This window comes from Melospiza georgiana, chromosome 1 (assembly GCF_028018845.1).
Source record: "Melospiza georgiana isolate bMelGeo1 chromosome 1, bMelGeo1.pri, whole genome shotgun sequence".
NCBI lineage: Eukaryota > Metazoa > Chordata > Aves > Passeriformes > Passerellidae > Melospiza > Melospiza georgiana.
In genome coordinates this window covers 502389-523398 of record NC_080430.1, presented here as the reverse complement: position 1 = coordinate 523398, position 21010 = coordinate 502389, and the positions used below count along the sequence as shown (strand labels likewise).

General features: G+C 71.3%; 1 protein-coding gene across 1 annotated transcript in view; it reads right to left on the bottom strand.

Moving 5' to 3' along the window:
• LOC131090175 (SCO-spondin-like) overlaps nucleotides 1-21010 on the bottom strand; it is a 38992-nt gene that overhangs the window by 17860 nt on the left and 122 nt on the right. The window contains 31 exon segments of the mRNA XM_058035354.1: nucleotides 162-344; nucleotides 885-1025; nucleotides 1344-1493; nucleotides 1872-2085; nucleotides 2687-2757; nucleotides 2975-3645; nucleotides 3814-4399; nucleotides 4885-5285; nucleotides 6676-6769; nucleotides 7027-7176; nucleotides 7724-7833; nucleotides 7900-8027; nucleotides 8700-8899; nucleotides 9654-9788; nucleotides 10621-10877; nucleotides 10959-11053; nucleotides 11128-11308; nucleotides 11935-12181; nucleotides 12820-13015; nucleotides 13116-13337; nucleotides 13719-13891; nucleotides 14419-14539; nucleotides 14738-14876; nucleotides 15973-16213; nucleotides 16290-16794; nucleotides 17527-17612; nucleotides 17695-17853; nucleotides 18035-18137; nucleotides 18754-19100; nucleotides 19572-19654; nucleotides 19724-19912. Of these exon segments, the coding sequence (XP_057891337.1) occupies nucleotides 162-344; nucleotides 885-1025; nucleotides 1344-1493; nucleotides 1872-2085; nucleotides 2687-2757; nucleotides 2975-3645; nucleotides 3814-4399; nucleotides 4885-5285; nucleotides 6676-6769; nucleotides 7027-7176; nucleotides 7724-7833; nucleotides 7900-8027; nucleotides 8700-8899; nucleotides 9654-9788; nucleotides 10621-10877; nucleotides 10959-11053; nucleotides 11128-11308; nucleotides 11935-12181; nucleotides 12820-13015; nucleotides 13116-13337; nucleotides 13719-13891; nucleotides 14419-14539; nucleotides 14738-14876; nucleotides 15973-16213; nucleotides 16290-16794; nucleotides 17527-17612; nucleotides 17695-17853; nucleotides 18035-18137; nucleotides 18754-19100; nucleotides 19572-19654; nucleotides 19724-19912 (6578 nt within the window).

The window sequence follows — 21010 nt, the reverse complement described above, 5'->3', positions numbered from 1 at the left end:
GCCCGCGGGCACCGGAGAGCCCACCGTACCGGGACCCACCGCACCGGGACCCACCGCACCGGGACCCACCGTACCGGAGAGCCCACCGTACCGGGACCCACCGTACCGGGACCCACCGCACCGGGACCCACCGCACCGGGACCCACCGCACCGGGACCCACCTGAGCAGCCGGGGCGCGGGCGGCAGTGTCGCAGCTGTCCCTCGAGGCACGTGCACACGCGACACCCGAGCGGCACCGGGGCTCCCGGGGGGAAGCGGCGCCCCCCGGCCCGGCACGGGCACTGCCCCGGCCGCACGCACCCCTCGGGGGGCTCCAGCACCTGCCCCGCCGGGCACCAGCACCCTGGGGGGGTCGGGGGGTGAGGGGGCGTCCCTCACATCGGGGAGCCCCCCATAGCCCCCCATAGCCCCCCATAGCCCCCCATAGCCCCCCATGGCCCTCCGTGTCCCCCATAGCCCCCCATAGCCCCCCATAGCCCCCCATAGCCCCCCATAGCCCCCCATATCCCCCGTGTCCCCCATAGCCCCCCATAGCCCCCCCATAGCCCCCCATAGCCCCCCCGTGTCCCCCATAGCCCCCCGTGTCCCCCATAGCCCCCCATAGCCCCCCATAGCCCCCGTGTCCCCCATAGCCCCCCATAGCCCCCATAGCCCCCCATAGCCCCTCATAGCCCCCCATAGCCCCCCGTGTCCCCCATAGCCCCCCATAGCCCCCCATAGCCCCCCATAACCCCCCATCGCCCCCCATAGCCCCCGTGTCCCCCATAGCCCCCCATAGCCCCCCATAGCCCCCCGTGTTCCCCCTAGCCCCCCATAGCCCCCCATAGCCCCCCGTGTCCCCCATAGCCCCCCACAGCCCCCCATAGCCCCCGTGCCCCCTCACCTGGGCGGCAGGGCGGGGGGCGCGGGCAGGGCACGGCGGCGGCCAGGTCGGCGCAGGAGGCGGGGCAGGGGGCGCAGGGCAGGGGGCGCAGCCCCTCCGAGCACTGCGAGGCGTTGGGGCACCCCCCCGGGGCACAGGGGGCTGGGGGCACGGTCAGGCACAGAGACCCCCGACCCCCAGAACCCCCCGTACCCTCCGTGGAGCCCCCTGCCCCAGTGAGAGCCGGCCACGACCCCCCCTGTCCCAGCAGGGCCCACCCGTCCCACTGAGCCCCTCACGCTGGGGACACCCCTCGCCCACCCGGCGCCCCCCCCTCTGCGGGGCTCATCCGTCCCTCGGGACCCCCCCGGGACCCCACCCCATTGGGCCTGGCCCCGGAGCCCCCCGCCCCGTGGGCTTCCCCCTCCCCTGGGACCCCCAGGTGCCCCCGAGCCCCCCGCACCCCCATCCCGCACCCACCCATCTCCAGCGCTCCGGGGCCCCCTCGCAGCTCCTCGCAGGCGCGGCCGCCGTTCTGGGGGGGCCGGCACCCCCTGGTGCGCAGCCGGACCCCCCCGCAGCCCCCCGGGCACTCGGACCAGGGACCCCACGGGCCCCACGCTCCGTCCACTGCGGGGGGGGGCGGGTTAAGGGGGCCTCGGAACCCCCAAATCCCTCTGGGACCGTGGGGTCCCTGAAACCGCCCCCCGGGGACCCCCAAACCCCTCAGGTGCCCCATGAGACCCCCAAATTGCCCCGGGGTCCCCCTCAACTTCCCTGGGCACTCGTGGCAGTGTCAGGGCTGCCCCCGGGACCCCGACACCCCCCGGTCCCCCAAACCCTCCGGGATGCCCTGGTACCCCCCCAAACCCTCCGGAGTGTCCCGGGATCCCCCCCAAACCCTCCGGGATGCCCCGGGGTGCCCCCAAACCCTCCGGGATGCCCTGGTACCCCCCAAACCCTCCGGGGCGCCCCGGGATCCCCCCAAACCCCTCGGTCCCCGCTCACCCGGGCAGGCGCGGTGGAAGCAGGCTCGCTCCTGCTCGCGGGGTCCCCGGCAGCCCCGCAGCAGCCCCGGGTGGCGCTGGTGACACCCCCGGGCGCGGCGCTGCCCCCCGGGCCCGCAGGGGCGGCTGCAGGACCCCCAGGGCCCCCAGGGAGCCCAGAGGCCGCAGCCCCGCTCGTCCCCCCCCGAGGCGCAGTCCCGCAGCCCGTCACACACCTGCGGGGACACCGCGGCCCGAGGGGACGCTGGGGACACGGGGGGACACCGGGGTGACACCGAGAGGGAGCTGGGGACACTGAAGCGGCGCTGGAAAGGGGTCAGGGACGCTGGGGACACGGGGGGACGCCGGGCTGACACCGGGAGGGGGCGAGGGGACACTGAAGCGGCGCTGGAAAGGGGTCAGGGACGCGGGGACACCGGGGTGACACCGGGAGGGAGATGGGGGACACTAAGGTGGCACTGAAAGGGAGTCGTGGGGGACACTGGGGTGACATCGAGGGGGGGTGAGGGGACTCTAAGGTGGCACTGGAAGAGGGTCAGGGATGTGGGGACACCGGGGTGACACCGGGAGGGGGTGACAGGAGTCAGGGACACCGGGAGGGGGGGTCGGGAGGGGTCAGGGGACAGCGAGAGTGGCGCCGGGAGGGGTTCGGGGACACTGCGGGAATGATGGAGGGAACACGGGGGTGGCACCGGGAGGGACACCTGGGTGTCCCTGGAAAGGGCTCGGGGACACGCTGGGGGGACTGCAGGGGGATCGGGGGCTCCAGGGCAGCCCCGGTGGCCCGGGCGGGTGGCGGCGCCCCTGTCCCGTTACCTGCCCGAAGGTGACACACTCCCCGTCCCCGCAGTCGAACTCCGCGCAGGGACCCCGCGGGCCGGGGGGCTCTGGGGGGCACGAGGGCTCTCAGGGGTCCCCAGGGGGCTCCCGGGGCTCGGTGGGATCCCCTCTCCGGTGGGAGCCCCTCCCTGCCGAGCTTCCCGCGCCCTCCCCACGGGACCCCCGAGATCGCCCCCCTCATTCCCGGGGTCCCCAGGAGGGGCACGGGGGGCGCTCCCGGACCTCCCCCCGCAGATGTCCCCAGAGCCACCCCCGGGCTCTCACCGCACAGCCGCGGGCTCTCGTCGGCGCTGTCGCGACAGTCGGGGAGGCCGTCGCAGAGGCGGCGGGGGGGGACGCAGGCGGGGCCGCAGGGCAGGTGGCCGGGGGCGCACGGGGGGGCGCAGCCTCGCTCGTCGCTGCCATCGGGACAGTCGCTGTCGCCGTCGCAGCGCCACCCCCGCGGGACGCAGCCGCCGCTGTCGCAGCGCAGGGAGCGGGGCGGGCAGGGCGCGGCCGAGGCGGTGACAGCGACAGCGACAGTGCTGGCGACAGCGGCGGTGACAGCGGCGGTGACAGCAGAGGTGACAGCAGAGGTGTCGGCGATAGCGTCAGTGTCACTGACGGTGACGGTGCTGGCGACAGTGCCGCTGGTGACCGCGATGGCAGTGTCGGCGGTGACAGAAGAGGTGACAGCGGTGACAGCGGTGACAGAGGCGGTGACAGCGGTGACAGGTGACAGCGGCGCGGGCGGCAGCGCCACCGCGCACCCCGCCGGGCTCTCGTCCCAGCCGTCGCGACAGTCGCGGGCGCCGTCGCACACGGCCGCCTCCGGCACGCAGGAGCCGTCGGGGCAGGGCACGGTGCCGGGGGCGCAGGCGGCCCGCGCTGGGGACACGGGGACAGCGGTGACACCGCCGCCGGCGGGAGCGGGGAACAAAGGGGGTCCCAGAGGGCTCCGGGGGGAGAGGGGGGCACGGGGAGGGGTCCCCGAAGGGGGCGATGCCGGGTAGGGGGTCCAGGGGGGCAGCCCCTGGATCGGGAGCCTCGCGGGGCGGATGGGGGCGGTCCCCAGGGGGGTGGTCCCAGGGCCGGGGGTCCGGAGGGTCCCAGGCGGGGTTCACATTGCGGGTGCGGGTGGAGGGTCCCAGGTGGGGATCCCCAGTGGGGTGGTCCCAGGGCCGGGGGTCCGGGGGGTCCCAGGCGGGGTCCCCATTGCGGGTGCGGGTGGAGGGTCCCGGGTGGGGATCCCCAGGGGGGCGGTCCCAGGGCCGGGGGTCCGGAGGGTCCCAGGTGGGGTCCCCATTGCGGGTGGAGGGTCCCAGGTGGGGATCCCCAGTGGGTGGTCCCAGGGCCGGGGGTCCCAGGCGGGGTTCACATTGCGGGTGCGGGTGGAGGGTCCCGGGTGGGGATCCCCAGTGGGGTGGTCCCAGGGCCGGGGGTCCCAGGCGGGGTCCCCATGGCGGGTGTCCCCCTCACCGGGGCAGTCGTTCTCGTCGGCGCCGTCGGGGCAGTGGCGGCGGCCGTCGCAGAGGGCGGCGGGGGGCACGCAGCCGCCCCCCGGACACGGCAGGTGCCCCTCGGGGCAGGCGCAGCCGCGCTCGTCGCTGCCGTCCCCGCAGTCGTCGCGGCCGTCGCAGCGGAGCGGGGAGGGCACGCAGCGGCCCCCGCCGCACCGGAACTGCCCCGGCCCGCACCGGGGGGCGCAGCCTGCGGGACGGGACCCCCGGTGGGCACGGGCACCGCCACTCGGGGCACGGGCGGCTCCTGCTCCGGGGGGGCTCCCGAGCAGCGCCACCCCCAGGGTTGGGGGCTCAGGGACCCTCAGTGTGGGGTACAGACCCCCAGGATTAGGGGGCTCAGGGATCCCACACAGAGCCCCAGGGTTGGGGGCTCAGGGACCCTCAGTGTGGGGCACAGACCCCCAGGATTAGGGGGCTCAGGGACCCCCAATGTGGAGCACAGACCCTCAGGGTTGGGGGCTCAAGGACCCTCAGTGTGGGGTACAGACCCCCAGAGTTGGGGTGCTCAGGAACTCTCAATGTGGGGCACAGACCCCCAGGATTAGGGGGGCTCAGGGACCCCATCCCGGGGCACAGACCCCAAGGCCTGCAGGGCTCTCTGTTCCCCAGGACCCCCAAACTCCCAGCAGCCCCCTCCCCACTCCAGCACCCCCGACCCCCGCGCTCGCTCACCCGCCTCGTCCGAGTCGTCCCCGGGGGGACAATCGAGGCGCCCGTCGCAGACCCGCGCGGGGGGCAGGCAGCGCCCCCCGGCGCAGGCGAACTCGGGGGGCTCGCAGGCGCGGGGGGGACACCCGGCCTCGTCCCAGCCGTCGGGGCAGTGCGTGACGCCGTCGCAGCGCGCCCCCCAGGGCAGGCAGGGCCCGCCGGGGCAGCGGGGCTGCCGCGGGGCGCAGGGCGGGTCGCACAGCTCGTCCGAGCCGTCCCCGCAGTCGTCCTCGTTGTCGCAGAGCCAGGCCCCGGGCACGCAGAGCCCCCCGGCCCGGCAGCGGAACTCCCAGGGGGCGCAGGCGGGGGCGGCGGGGCACGGCGCCGGGCTCGGGGGGCACTGCCAGCGCCCCGCCACGCACGTGCTGCGGGAGGGACACGGGCGGCACTCGGGGGGGCCGGGATCGGTGTGCCCCCGGTGCCCCGGCGTTACGGTGTCCCCCTGTCCCAGTGTCGGTGTCCCCCTGTCCCAGTGTCCCGCTGTCCCCACATCCCGGTATCCTGGTGCCCCCACATCCCGGTGACCCAGTGTCCCACTATGCTGGTGTCCCAGTGTCAGTGTCCCGCTGTCCCTGAGGTTCTGGTGTCCAGGGGTCCCGGTGTCCCAAATCCCAGTGTCTCCGTGTCCTGGTGTCCCCATGTCCTGGGATCCCTGTACCCCAATATCCCATTTCCCCAGTGTGTCCGTGTCCCCATATCCCAGTGTCCCGGTGTCTTGGTGTCCCCACATCCTGATGTCCTGGTATCTTGGTGTCCCAGTGTCCCACTATCCTGGTGTCCCAGTGTCCTGGTGTCCCACTGTCCCCAAATCCCATTGTCTCTGTGTCCTGCTGTCCCAATGTCCTGGGAACCCAGGATCCCAAAATCCCATTTCCCCAGTGTCTCTGCGTCCCCACAACCTGCTGTCCCAGTGTCCTGGTGTCCCCACATCCCAGTGTCACAGTGTACCGGTGTCCCCATACCCCAATGTCCCAATGTCCCATGTCTTGGTGTCCCACTGTCCCGGTGCCCCCACACTCGGGTGTCCTGGTGTCCCAGTGTCCCAGTGTCCTAGTGTCCACACATCCCAGTGTCCCGTTGTCTCGGTGTCCCAGTGTCCCAGTGTCCCAGTGTCCCAGTGTCCCAATGTCTCTGCGTCCTGCTGTCCCAATGTCCTGGGAACCCAGGATCCCAAAATCCCATTTCCTCGGTGTCTGTGTGTCCTCACATCCCACTGTCCCAGTGTCCCCACATCCCGGTGTCCCACTATCCTGGTGTCCTGGTGTCCCGCTGTCCCATTGTCCCAGTGTCCCACACCCCGGTGCCCCGGGCCCCCAGCACGCCATTCCCGGGCTCCCAGTACCCCCAGTGTCCCCAGTATCCCCAGTCTCTCCCAGTACCCCCAGTGTCTCCCAGTATCCCCAGTGTCCCTCAGTGTCTCCCAGTATCCCCAGTGTCTCCCAGTGCCTCCCAGTATCCCCAGTACCTCCCTGTGTCCCCAGTGTCCCCCAGTGTCCCCAGTGTCTCCCAGTGTCCCCAGTGTCTCCCAGTGTCCCCCAGTGTCCCCAGTGTCTCCCAGTATCCCCAGTGTCTCCCAGTGTCCCCAGTGCCTCCCAGTATCCCCAGTGTCCCCAGTACCCCCCAGTACCCCCCAGTGTCCCCAGTGTCTCCCAGTGTCCCCAGTGTCCCCAGTGTCCCCAGTGCCTCCCAGTATCCCCAGTGCCTCCCAGTACCCCCCAGTGTCTCCCAGTATCCCCAGTGTCCCCAGTGCCTCACCAGTTGCTGCAGCCCTGGCTCACGCTGGCCCCGGCCGGGAAGGCGAAGCCGTCCCAGAAGCAGGGGCAGGCGGGGGGCTCCACGCACTGCCCGTCTGCGGGGGTGGGGGGCACACAGGGCTGGCACCGCGACCCCCAGACCCCCCCAGCCCCCCCAGCCCTTCCCAGCCCCCAAACCCCTTCCGTCCCCCAGACACCCCCAGCACCCCCCAGCCCCCTGCCCCGGCCCCCAAACCCCTTCCGTCCCCCAGAGCCCCCTCCCAGCCCCCCAGCCCCCTGCCCCGGCCCCCAAACCCCTTCCGCCCCCCCAGAGCCCCCTCCCAGCCCCCGCCCCGCTGTGTGCCCCCCTCACCGTGCAGGAGCCGCCCGGGGGGGCAGAAGCAGCCCTCGAGGCAGCCCAGGGCCCCGCAGAGCTCGGGGGGCTCCCGGCCCAGGTCGCGGCAGGTGGGGGGGCAGGGGGGCCCGCAGGGGCTGTACTCCTGCCCCCCCTCGCACTGCAGGGCTGCGGGCATCGGGGGGTCAGGGGGGCTGGGACCCCCCGCTCCACAGCCTGAGACCCCCCCTCAGTCCCACAGCCCGGACCCTTCCTCCCGCTCCACGACCCCACGGGGGGCTCCCGTACGCCCCTCACGCCATAGCCCCCCCCGCCCCACAGCCCCTAGGGGGGCTCCTGCACCCCCAGACCCATTGTCCGACCCCCAACCCCGGCACATCCCGGCGGGGGCTCAGCCCGGAGCTCCCCGTGTCCCCGGGCTCCCCCCGTGTCCCCCTGCGCTCTCCCGAGCGCCCCCAGACTCACGGCACGGCCCCGGCTCCGCCAGCACGGGGCGGGACGGGACCCCGCCGTAACCCGCACCCCCCGTGCCCCCTGGCACCCCTCGTGTACCCCCGGTAGCCCCGGTGCCCCCGGTGCCCGCACTCACGGCACAGCCCCTGGCTCCGCCAGCACAGGGGCGGGACGGGACCCCCCCGTAACCCCCACCCCCCGTGCCCCCTGGCACCCCTCGTGTACCCCCGGCACCCCCCGTGCCCCCGGTGCCCCCACTCACGGCACAGCCCCTGGCTCCGCCAGCGCAGCGCTCTCCCCCGCCGGCCGCACTCCTCGGCGTAGGCGGCCAGGGCCGTGCACAGGCACTCGCAGTCCCCGCCGCTGTCGCACCTGGGGCGGGAGCCGTGGGACGGGGCCCGGGACCCCCCTGGGCCCCCCCGAGCCCCCCAGACTCACCCGCAGGCGTCGAACAGGCACCACTCGTAGAAGCGCTGCGGCGGCACCAGCTCGTGGCAGGGCGCGAACAGCGGGTGCCGCAGGACCCCGCAGCGCCCCCGCGCCCAGGCCGAGCGCTGGGGGCTCTCCTGGGGGGCACCCCCGTGTCAGACCCCCGCGTGTCCCCAGCCGGGCCCCCTGGCTCCGTGTGCCCCCTTTGTCCCGGTTCAGGCGGGGCTCGGCACGCCCGGGGTGCCGGGAATGGGAATTCAGGGGGATTCCAGCCCGGACTGAGGCACCGCCTCATCCTCATCCTCATCCTCCTCCCGTCCGGGATTTCACTGACCTGGGCCATCCCAGACCCATGGCCTTTTGTACCCCACAATGTCCCCCTGCCAGCTCTTGTGTCCTCCAGGGTCCCCCTGCCAGCTCCCCGTGTCCCCCTGCCAGCTTCTGTGTCACCCTGTCTATCCCCAGTGTCCCCCTGCCAATGCTCCCTGTGTCCCCCTGTGAACCCTTGTGTCCTCCAGGGTCCCCCTGCCAGCTCCCCGTGTCCCCCTGCCATCTTCTGTGTCACCCTGTCTATCCCCAGTGTCCCCCTGCCAGCTCCCCGTGTCCCCCTGCCAGCTTCTGTGTCACCCTGTCCATCCCCAGTGTCCCCCTGCCAGCTCCCCGTGTCCCCCTGTGTCTCCCCGTGTCCCCTGGTGTCCCCATCCAGTTCCCCTGTACCCCTATCAAATCAATCCCCCACGTCTCTCCGTGTCACTGCTCTCCCCCCCTGTCCCCTGTCCCCCTGTCCCCCGTGTCCCCCATCCCCGTACCTCGCAGGGGTGCGGGCGGTGGCCGTCGCTCTCGGGGCAGAGCGGGCTGAGGCGCCAGGAGTCCCCGAAGATCTCGGGGGTGGCCTCGAGGGCCCCGTCGCGGCTCCCGAAGTCGTTCTCGGCGTCGCCGTCGAAGTTCCCGCAGAGCCCGGCCAGGCGGCCGCGCAGCCGCGGGGACACGCGCACGTACACGCGGGTCCCTGCGGGCACCCAGGGGGCACATCGGGGCCGGGACCCCCCCGGGACCCCCCGGGACCCCCCGGGACCCTCCCGTGGTGCCACCGGCACTGCGGACCCCGTGTGGCACCAGGGACCCCGCCATGGTGACACTGCCTTGGCGCCAGCAGCGCCAGGGATACCCCATGGACCCCCGGCACTGGGGACCCCCACCCGTGTCCCCACGGCCACCCCCAGGGACTGCCCAGGGACCCCCGTGTCCCCCCGTGTCCCCCGTGTCCCCCGGGTCTCACCTCCGTCCCAGAGCACGGCCAGCCCCGTGTCCCCCCGTGTCCCCCGTGTCCCCCGTGTCCCCCCGTGTCCCCCGTGTCCCCCGGGTCTCACCTCCGTCCCAGAGCACGGCCACCCCCGTGTCCCCTCGTATCCCCCCGTGTCCCCCGTGTCCCCCCGTGTCCCCCGGGTCTCACCTCCGTCCCAGAGCACGGCCAGCCCCGTGTCCCCCCCTGTCCCCCCGTGTCCCCCGTGTCCCCCGGGTCTCACCTCCGTCCCAGAGCACGGCCAGCCCCGTGTCCCCCCGTGTCCCCCCATGTGTCCCCCGTGTCCCCCGGGTCTCACCTCCGTCCCAGAGCACGGCCAGCCCCGTGTCCCCTCGTATCCCCCCGTGTCCCCCGTGTCCCCCGTGTCCCCCCGTGTCCCCTCGTATCCCCCCGTGTCCCCCGTGTCCCCCCGTGTCCCCCCCTGTCCCCCCATGTGTCCCCCGTGTCCCCCGGGTCTCACCTCCGTCCCAGAGCACGGCCAGCCCCAGGCGCGTCAGGAGCAGCAGGAAGAGCCCCGCGCGCTGCAGCGCCAGCCCCGAGCCCCCGAACACCTTGGGGGGTCGCACGGCCACCCCGTTCACTGTCACCTCTCGCCCTGCCGGGGTGGCACCGAGGGTCACCCCCCCGTGTCCCCCCATGTGTCCCCCCGTGTCCCCTCATGCTCCACCCCCCAAATCCCATCGTGCCGCGACGGGGCTGGGCTGTCACTGTGGTCACCCCGCCACTTCCCCGTGTCCCTCCGTGTCCCCCCATGGTCCCTCATGACCTTCCGTGCGTCCCCGTGTCCCCTCGGGTCCCCACCCCCTGCAGCCCCCACCCCACCGCGACCGAGCCAGGATGTCACCGTGGGTGACACCCACAGGTCCCTGCCTGTCCTCTCCCTGTCCCCCTTGTCCCCCGTGTCCCCTCACCCCGCAGCATGTGCACTACGGTGTCCCCCATGTCCCTCGTGTCCCCCGTGTCCCCCATGTCCCCCGTGTCCCCCGTGTCCCCCATGTCCCCCATGTCCCCCGTGTCCCCCGTGTCCCCGTGTCCCCCGTGTCCCTCACCCCGCAGCATGTGCACCACGGTGTCCCCCATGTCCCCCGTGTCCCCCGTGTCCCCCATGTCCCCCGTGTCCCCGTGTCCCCCATGTCCCCCATGTCCCCCGTGTCCCCCATGTCCCCCGTGTCCCCCGTGTCCCCCATGTCCCCCGTGTCCCCCATGTCCCCCGTGTCCCCATGTCCCCCGTGTCCCCCGTGTCCCCCGTGTCCCCCATGTCCCCCGTGTCCCCGTGTCCCCCGTGTCCCCCGTGTCCCCGTGTCCCTCACCCCGCAGCATGTGCACCACGGTGTTGCCCATGTCCCCCGTGTCCCCATGTCCCCCGTGTCCCCCATGTCCCCCATGTCCCCCGTGTCCCCGTGTCCCCGTGTCCCCGTGTCCCTCACCCCGCAGCATGTGCACCACGGTGTTGCCCATGGCCACCAGCACGGACTTGGTGCAGGTGACGCCGCTGGCGCCGCAGGGCACGTTCTCGGCGGTGACAGCGAACAGCCCGGTGGCCTCGCGGGCCAGCAGGTACTCGCAGTCCCCCGCGAAGGTGAAGGCGCGGCCGTCGAAGGTGACATAGTGCGGGTCCCCCGTGGCCACGCAGGTCCCCGCGCACTCCCGGCGCCCGCAGTGCCACCGCTGGCCCCGGCACACGCTGCGGGGACAGGCTCGGTGCCACCGCGGGGCCGGCGGGGCCCGGGGTGTCCCGGGGGTCTGGGGGTGCCGGGGGTCCCACCAGGTGTTGCAGTCGCGGGCGATGGTGGCGTTGGGCGGGTACGGCCGCCCGCCGTGGTGACAGGGACACTGCTCCGGCGACACGCAGCGCCCGTCCTGCCGACGGAGCGCGGTCAGGGGGCTCGGGGGGGGGGTCCCGCCGCCCCCTATCCCCCCCCGGTGTCACCCACCAGGAACAGCGCCCCGGGGGGACACACGCAGCCGTCGGCGGGGCCGCCGCAGGTGCCGGAGGGCTCGGCGGGGTCGCAGCGGCGCAGGCAGGAGCCGGGAGCGTGCAGCAGCCCCGGGGGACAGCGCGGGGCCGGGGGACACGGGCCGGGGGCGCAGCGCCACGACCCCCCTGCGCACACGCTGCGGGGCGGGAGGGACCCCGTCCGTATGAGACCCCTCGGTGGGATCCCCCTGCCCCAAATTCCGGAACCCAGATCCCACCGAATTCCCTCCCTCCCGGGGTCTCCGTCCCCATCTCCAGCTCCCTCCAACCATCCGAACCCCCAAATCCCACCGATCCCCCCCACTGGGGTTCCCACCCTCACCCCCAGCTTCCTCCCACCCTCCGAGCCCCCCGCATCGGGGTCCCCCAAGCCCCAGCCCCCACATTCCGCTGAGCCCCCCATGCCGCGGTCCCCATGTCCCCATCCCCACCCCTCATCCCCCCACAACAATGGGGGTCCCTGCACCCCCATCCTCATCTCCCAGCACCCAAATCCCACAGGCGCCCTGCACTCCCCTCCCCCAGGACCCCACATCCCACCGAGACCCCCTACCCAGGCCCCTCGTTGTGCCACGTCCCCGTCGCTGTCCCCACGGTGGGACACGGGACAAAAGCCCCCCCGTCCCGCGGGTGTCACACCGGGCTGGAGGGGCTTTCATCACGTGTCACCGTCACCGCCACACTCCGGCCGGGGACCCCGTGCTGTGGGTGACCCTCCGGCCCCCCGAACCCCCCGCGACCCCCAGGTTCCCGCGGGACGCACCAGGCCTGGCAGCCGCGGCGGATGCGGGCGCCGGGCGGGTACAGGCGGGCACCGCGGGGGCACGGGCAGGCGGCGGGGGGCACACACTGCCCGCCCTGTGCCAGCAGCAGCCCCGGGGGACAGCGACAGCCGGGGACACAGAGGGTGTCCGGGGGGGGACAGTCACTGCCGCCGGGGGGCTCTGGGCAGGAGCGGCCGCAGGGACCCCCACAGTCCCGGTACTGCTGCCCCCCGGGACACGGCTCGTCTGGGGGGACAGGGGGGTCACTGAGGGGGCAGATATCACCTCATCTCATCCCCTCCTGTCCCATTCCCATTCTCCATCCCATCCCATTATTCCATCCCATTATCCCATCCCATCCCCTCCCATCCCTTCCCATTCCCCATTCCCATTCCCATCCCATCGATAGCATTCCCATTCCCCATCCCATCCCATCCCGTCCCATCCCATTATCCCATCCCATCCCCTCCCATCCCTTCCCACTCCCATTCCCATTCCCATTCCCATTCCCATTCCCATTCCCATTCCCATTCCCATTCCCATTCCCATCCCATCCCATGGATCCCATCCCATCCCATCCCATCCCATCCCATCCCATCCCATCCCATCCCTTCCCCTTCCCCTTCCCCTTCCCCTTCCCCTTCCCCTTCCCCTTCCCCTTCCCCTTCCCCTTCCCATTCCCATTCCCATTTCCATTCCCATTCCCATCCCATCGATGCCATTCCCATTCCCCATCCCGATACAAAACCCATCCCGTCCCACCCCATTATCCCATCCCACCCCATTATCCCATCCCATCCCATCCCACCCTATCCCATCCCATTCCATTCTCATCCCATGATCCCGTTATCCCACTATCCCATTATCCCATTATCCCATCGCACCGCAGAGGCTCCGGTTCCTCCACTCCAGCTCGGTTCCCTCCCGGGCGCATTCCCGGCCGTAGGCGCCCAGCGCGGGGCACAGGCACCGCTCCCATTCCCGCTCCCGCTCCCGTTCCCGTTCCCGGTCCAGGCAGGAGCACACGTCCCAGCGGCACAGCTCCAGGAACGGCTCCGGGTCCACGGCGCGGTGACACGGCTGTGCCGGAGGGGACACGGGCACAGCTGTCACGGCTGTACCCGAGGGGACACTGCCACACCGCGTCCCCCGTGCCCGCTGCCCCCGCGCCGGGGCTCACCTGGAAGGCCGGCCCCAGGAGCACGGCGCAGGCGGCCTCGGCGCGCTCCCGGCTCCCGGGGAAGCCGTCGCAGGGGTCGGCAATGCCGGGGCCCAGCGCCGGGCACGCTCCGGCCGCCCGGAAGGCGTTGGCGAAGGCGGCGACTCCCGGCTCCACGTCCCCCGCCGGCGTCGTGAACTCGTCGCGCTGGTCCCCGTTGAAGGTCCCGCAGAGCCCCCGCACCTGCCGGGAGCAGGGCAGAGCTCGGCAAAACCTCATTCCACGGGCTCCAGCCCGGAGCACAGCCCGGCACAGCCCCATCCCAGGGCAGATCCCAGCATAGCCCCATCCCAGAGCCCGGCACAGCCCCATCCAGCGGCTCCATCCCAGATCCCAGCACAGCCCCATCCAGCGGCTCCATCCCAGAGCCCGGCACAGCCCCATCCCAGGGCAGATCCCAGCATAGCCCCATCCCAGCGGCTCCATCCCAGATCCCAGCACAGCCCCATCCAGCAGCTCCATCCCAGCAGCTCCATCCAGCAGCTCCATCCCAGAGCCCGGCACAGCCCCATCCAGCAGCTCCGTCCCCCCGGCCCACCCGTAGCCCCCGGCATTCCCGCTCACCGTGCCGGCCATGGCGGGCTGCAGGGTGATGAAGGTGTCGGGGGTGCCCAGGCCCCAGAGCAAGTGCCCGTCGGGCAGCTGCAGGTGCAGGAAGGCCGAGGACGCGCGGCGGATGCTCAGCCCGGCACCGGAGAAGGGCAGCGTCACCTCCCGCCCGGCCACAGTCACCTCCCCTGAGGGCGACAGCAGCGGCACCATGGGGCGGGCACCGCGGTGGCACCAGTGATGGGAACATCAGGGACAGGGACCGGAGTGGCTGCCGCTGCCACGGAGACTTGGGGAGAGGCGCTGGGATGTCACCCACTGCCATGGGGACAGGGGGGTGGGCACAGGGATGAGATCACTGCCACAGGGACATTGGGGACAGGCACTGGGATGTCACCCACTGCCATGGGGACAGGGGGGTGGGCACAGGGATGAGACCAGTGCCACAGGGACACTGCGGACAGGCACTGGGATGTCACCCACCACCGTGGGGACAGGGAGGTGGGCACAGGGATGAGACCATTGCTACAAGGGACATTGGGGACAGGCACTGGGATGTCACCCACTGCCATGGGGACAGGGGGGTGGGCACAGGGATGAGACCAGTGCCACAGGGACATTGGGGACAGGCACTGGGACGGCTGCCACAACACCATCAGGCCGTGGGGACAATGCCAGTCCCGGTCCGGGTCCCCGTCCTGTCCAGGTGTGTCACCTGTGCCGTGGAGCCGCGCCGTGGTGCGGTTGGTGGTGACGGTGAGGCTGCGGGGACAGCCCGGGTGGCTGTCACACGGCTCGTGCTCGGCTGTGATCAGCAGCCGCCCCGACACGAAGTCCTGGGGACAGAGACACGGTGACAACTCCGGGAGAGCCCTGCCACCACGGCCACCACCACGGCCACCCGCCCCCATCACCCCCACGGACGCTGCAGCCACCAGGGCCACGTCCCCGCCACCAGCACGGCACCACGGTCACCGCCAGAGCGCGGCCCCGTCACCCCCGGGCCAGCCCCGATGTCCCCCGTGTCCCCTCACCTCCAGCAGGGTGTGCGCGCACGTGGCCGGCAGGGAGAAGCGGCGGCGGTCGAAGGTGACAAAGTGACGTCCCCCCAGCACGGCGCACTCGGCCGGGCACCGCTGCTGCTCACAGCGCCAGCGGCCGCCCTCGCACGTGCTGGGGACACCGGGGACACCGGGGACACCGGTCAGGGGATGAGGGAGCCGAGGGAAGGGGGGACACTGCGGGGCACCCCGCGGTAACGCAGGGACACCGAGGGGGACTCCAGGCTGGGGGGGACACCTGGAGCGGACCCCACGATGTGGGACACGTGGCAGGGCACACTGGGGGACATCACAGGGACCCTGGGATGAAGGAGGACACTCTACAGAGACCTCGGGGTGAGGGGACACCATAGAGGACACCAGGATGGGGGGGACACTCCAAAGGGGACCCTGGGATAAAGGGGGACACCCTACAGGGACCCGGGGTGAGGGGACACCATGGAGGACACCAGGACGGGGGGGACACGGCAAAGGGGACCCTGGGATGAAGGAGGACACTCTACAGAGACCTCGGGGTGAGGGGACACCATAGAGGACACCAGGATGGGGGGGGACACGTGGCAGGGAACAGTAGAGGACATCACAGGGACCCTGGGATAAAGGGGGACACTCTACAGGGACCCGGGGGTGAGGGGACACCATGGGGGTCACCAGGACGGGGGGGACACTCCAAACGGGACCTGGGATAAAGGGGGACACTCTACAGGGACCTGGGGGTGAGGGGACACCATGGAGGACACCAGGACGGGGGGGACAGTGCAAGGGGGACCCTGGGATAAAGGGGGACACTCTACAGGGACCCCGGGGTGAGGGGACACCATGGAGGACACCAGGATTGGGGGGACACTCCAAAGGGGACCCTGGGATAAAGGGGGACACTCTACAGGGACCTGGGGGTGAGGGGACACCATGGGGGTCACCAGGACGGGGGGGACAGTGCAAAGGGGACCCTGGGATAAAGGGGGACACTCTACAGGGACCTGGGGGTGAGGGGACACCATGGAGGACACCAGGATGGGGGGGACAGTGCAAAGGGGACCCTGGGATAAAGGAGGACATTCTACAGGGACCCGGGGTGAGGGGACACCGCGGGGCACTCCAGGACGGGGGGGACACTCCAAAGGGGACCCTGGGGCTGTCCATCAGCGGAGTCGCCCCGGTGGGTGCCCCCAGCCCCGAGCCGCCGCTGTCCCCGCGGTGCCACCCACCATCGGTTGCAGCGCTGGCGGACGCTCTGGCCGGGCTCGTAGCGCTGCCGCCGGTGGTGGCAGGGGCAGGCGGCCGGGGGCACGCAGCGCGGGCCGTCCCGGGCCAGCCCCGGGCCGCACTCGCAGCCGCCGTGGCAGTGGCGCCGGCAGGGGCCCGGCTCGGCGCCGCCCGCGGTGACACAGGTGACAGGGCACAGCGACACGCAGTCCGAGAAGCGCTGCCCGGCCCCGCAGCGGCGCTCTGGGGACAGGCGACACCGCGGTGGCACCGGGGCACGGCGGGGAGGGGGCGGCGGGGGGACAGCCCCGGTTCCTACCGCAGAGGCCGGGGCGGCGCCAGGGCACGTGGAGCTGGCGGCGGGAGCACTCCCGGGAGTAGGCGGCGAACGTGGCACAGGCGGCGGCGGGAGCCGGACCGGGGGGACCGGGGGGTGACAGGGGATCAGGGGGTGGCAGGGGATCGGGAGGTGACAGGGGACCGGGGGGTGACAGTGGATCAGGGGGTGACAGAGGATCGGGGGATGGCAGGGGATCAGGGGGTGACAGGGGATCGGGGGGTGACAGGGGATCGGGAGGTGACAGGGGATCGGGGGGTGGCAGGGGATCGGGGGGTGACAGGGGATCAGGGGGTGACAGGGGATCGGGGGGTGACAGGGGATCAGGGGGTGGCAGGGCATCGGGGGATGGCAGGGGACCGGGAGGTGACAGGGGATCAGGGGATGGCAGGGGATCGGGGGGTGACAGGGGATCGGGGGGTGACAGGGGGTCCCCGTCCCCGCACAGCAGTGCCACACACGCTGCATAGAACCCGCTGGGATCCACCTGGGGGGGAGCAGCAGTGAGGAGCCTCAAAGACCCCCTAGAAGACCCCAGAACAGCCCAGAACATCCCAGAACATCCCAGAACAACAGAGAACAACCCAGAACAACCCAGAACATCCCAGAAGACACCAAAAGACCCCAGAAGATCCCAGAAGACCCCAGGACATCCCAAGACAGCCCAGAAGACCCCAGGACATCCCAGGACCTCCCTCGGGATGAAGCCCCTGGAGTTTCCCAGACCTGCCAGCCCCTCCCAGAACCCCCAGGACCCCCCAGGACTCCTGGCCCCGTTGACCCCCTGGGATCCTGCAGAACCCCATGGGAAGTTCCCAAACTCCCCAGGACTCTCTGGAATCCCCTGGGACCCTCCCAAACCCCCCAAAAGTCCCCAGGACATCCCAGAACAACTCTGGGATCCCCCGGAACTCCCAGGAACATCCCGGTACTCCCCGTGACCTCATGGATCCCCCAGGACATTCCAGAGCCCCCCAGGCCCCCCCGGCCCCCCCAAGCCCCCCTGGCCCCGCTGACCTCGCCGTGGCACTGCCGGAAGGGCTGGGCCAGCAGCCACCCGCACGTGGCCACCGCCGCTGCCACCTGCCCCGGGCCGCACCTGGGGCCACCCTCGGGCCCGTCCCTGCACGGGGGCTGAGCCGGGGGTCCCTCAGCGCGGGGGCGACCCCCGGGGACCCCCAGAGGGCACGGGGTGTCACCCTGGCCCCCCCTCGGGTACCTCTGCGCCGGCCACCGGCGCCTTCCAGGCGTCGGCAAAGGTGGCGGCAATGGCAGCGATGTCCCCATCGGGGAGCAGGAAGTCATCTGGGGGGGACACAGGCAGGGTGGGGACACGGGGGGTGTCACCCAGGCGGCGTGGGGGTGGCACTGGGCGTGTGGGACTCACCTGCGGGGTCGTCGGTGTAGGTGCCACAGAGCCCCCAGGTGCCACCGCGCAGCTCGGGCTCCACTGTCACTGTCACGGCCAGGTGTCCGTCCCAGGCCACCCGCACTCCCAGGCTGCTGGCCACGGCCACCCAGTCACCCGGCCAGGTGACACCGAGCCCTGTGCACGGGGATGGGGATGGGGACAGGATGGGACAGGATTGGGTGGGATGGGGACAGGATGGGGACAGAGATTCTGGTGGTAGCTGGTTGATCACCGTATCCTGGTGCTTCCAGATGGCACTGGGGCTCATCCCCACCCTGCCCCGGCCTGGCGGCCTTGGGGACCTTGGGGACCTCACCTTTGTGCAGGTAGGGGCGCCCCTCTGGCACTGCTGCCCCGTTCACCGACACATTCCGTCCCTGGGCCACCACCGTGTCTGTCCCGAAGGTCATGTGCAGCTCCTGTGGCAGGGGGGTGGCACTGGGACACTCAGGTGTGCCAGGGACAGCTGGGACACTCAGGTGTGACAGGGCCAGTGGGCATGGGGATGGGACACTCACATGTGCCGTGGCCACCAGGGATGGACCCATGGCTGTGTCATCCCAAACCCCATCCGAGGTCCCAAACTCATCCCAGCGCCAAAACCCATCCCAGCCCCAAAACCCATCCCAGCCCCAAAGCCCATCCCATCCCCAAAACCCATTCCAGCTCCCATCCCAGCTGCCAGTCCCACCCCAGTCCCCACCCCATCACACATCTCAGCTCCCAGCCCCATTCCCCCTCTGGGGACAGGAGCAGTGACCCAGGTGACCCATCCTGTCCCCCTTTCCAGTGTCTGTGTGTCTGACGGTGACATCCCAGGCTCTGTCCCCCGTCCCTGTTCCCATCATCCATGCCAGTCCCATTCCCTGCTGGCAGTGACTCTGAGTGCCCTCCCCGTGCCCCCTGTACCCGTGGCTGTCCCAGGCCAATGGTGACGTCCCCGGAGCTGTCCCCCGTCCCTGTCCCCACCATCCACCCCAGCCCCATTCCAGGCTGGCAGTGACTCTGAGTGCCCCCTCCCCGTGCCCCCTGTACCCGTGGCTGTCCCAGGCCGATGGTGACGTCCCAGGTGCCGTCGGTGGCGCTGGCCAGGCTGTAGCGGCAGTTCCCGGTGACCCCGAAGTGCCGCCCGTCGAAGGTGCGGAACCGGGAGCCGGCCCAGGCCTGGCACGAGGCCGGGGGGCTGCGGTGGCGCGGGGAGCCCCCGTCCCCGCCCAGGGGCAGGCGGGTGCAGGGCAGGCAGGGCCCGCCGGTGTCCCCGCGCTGCCAGCTGTGTCCCCAGGGCTGCTGGCAGCACTCGGCGCGGCTCATGGCGCTGCCGTTGCGGCTGGCGCCGTCCTGGCACTGCCACGCGCTGAAACAGCGGCCCAGGGAGCCGGGGCCTGCGGGGTGGGGACAGCGGGTGGCACCGAGGGGCACGGGGGATGGCATGGACCCAGCACCCCTCCCAGCACCCAGAGGGAATGGCACAGAGAGGGAATCACAGCGGGAATGATGCGGTGGGAATGACGCTCATCCCAACTCCCATCCCGGCTCCCAGTTCCCATCCCAGCTCCCAGTTCCCATCCCGGCTCCCAGTTCCCATCCCAACACCAGTCCCTGGTCCCAGTTCCCATCCCAAATCCCATCCCAGCTCCCAGTTCCCATCCTAGCACCAGTCCCAGCTCCCAGTTCCCAAATTCCAGGTCCCAGTTCCCATCCCGGCTCCCGGTTCCCATCCCAACTCCCATGCCAGCTCCCAGTTCCCATCCTGGTTCCCAGTTCCCATCCCAGCACCAGTCCCGGCTCCCAGTGGGAGTGACACGGCAGGGCTGTCCCCGGGTGCCACCCCCGTGTGCCCCCCCATCGCTGACCCTCGGTGCAGCGGGCGCCGCTCCAGCCGGGACAGCAGCCGCGCTCCGTGCGGTTCCGCGCCACCGGCCGCACCTCCGGGGGGCTGCGGGGACAGCCCGGTGTGAGGCAGCGTCCCGCGGCGTCACCCGGTGCCACACGCCCCCCGGCTCACCGGTAGATGTAGCAGAGGGCGGGCTCGGTGTCCCCGTCGGGGCTCCCGCGCTCCCGGCGCGTGCGGTCCCGGTCCAGGCGCCACCCGGCCAGGCTGTACTGGTACAAACTGGGACACGGCACCGCGGCCTCGCGCCGCGGCCTCACCTCCTCCCGCTCCGTCACCAGCACCGTCCGCTCGCACCAGCGCCTGCGGGCAGCCGCGGGATCCGCCGGGACCCACCCGGGATCCGCCGGGACCCACCAGCACCCAGCACAACCCCAGCTCCCGCCCAGCTCCCATCTGGCCCTCCCCGTCCATCCCCACTCCGGACACACATCCCGGCTCCCAGCCTCCACGCAGGCACCCACCAGGGATCCGTCCTGCCTTCTGGCACCCACCCCAGCTCCCGCCCAGCTGCCATCCCAGATCCTGCCTCCCATTCCCGGCTCCCAACTCCCATTCCCAGTACCAGGCCCCGATCTCCATTCTGCACCTCCAATTCCCGGTTATCTTTCCCAGCTCCCAAACCCATTCCCAGTTCCCCATTCCCAGTTCCCAGTTCCCATTCCCCATTCCCATTCTCCATTCCCCATCCCCATCCCCATTCCCATTCCCCATTCCCATTCACATTCCCCATCCCCATTCCCAATTCCCCATTCCCATTCCCCATTCCCATTCTCCATTTCCTGTTCCCCATTTCCTGTTCCCCATCCCCATTCCCCATCCCCATTCCCATTCTCCATTCCCCATTCCCCATTCCCCATTCCCCATTCCCATTCCCCATTCCCCATTCCCCATTCCCATTCCCATTCCCATCCCCATCCCCATCCCCCATCCCCATTCCCCATTCCCATTCCCATTCCCCATTCCCATTCCCATTCCCATTCCCATTCCCATTCCCCATTCCCATTCCCATTCCCATTCCCATTCCCATTCCCATTCCCCATTCCCATTCCCATTCCCATTCCCATTCCCATTCACATTCCCCATCCCCATCCCCATTCCCCATTCCCCATTCCCCATTCCCATTCCCATTCCCATTCCCATTCCCATTCACATTCCCCATCCCCATCCCCATTCCCCATTCCCCATTCCCCATTCCCATTCCCATTCCCATTCCCATTCCCATTCCCCATCCCCATTCCCCATCCCCATTCCCCACCCCCATCCCCATCCCCATTCCCATTCCCCACCCCCATCCCCATCCCCATCCCCATCCCCATCCCCATCCCCATCCCCATCCCCATCCCCATCCCCATCCCCATCCCCATCCCCATTCCCATTCCCTATCTCCCATCCCCATCC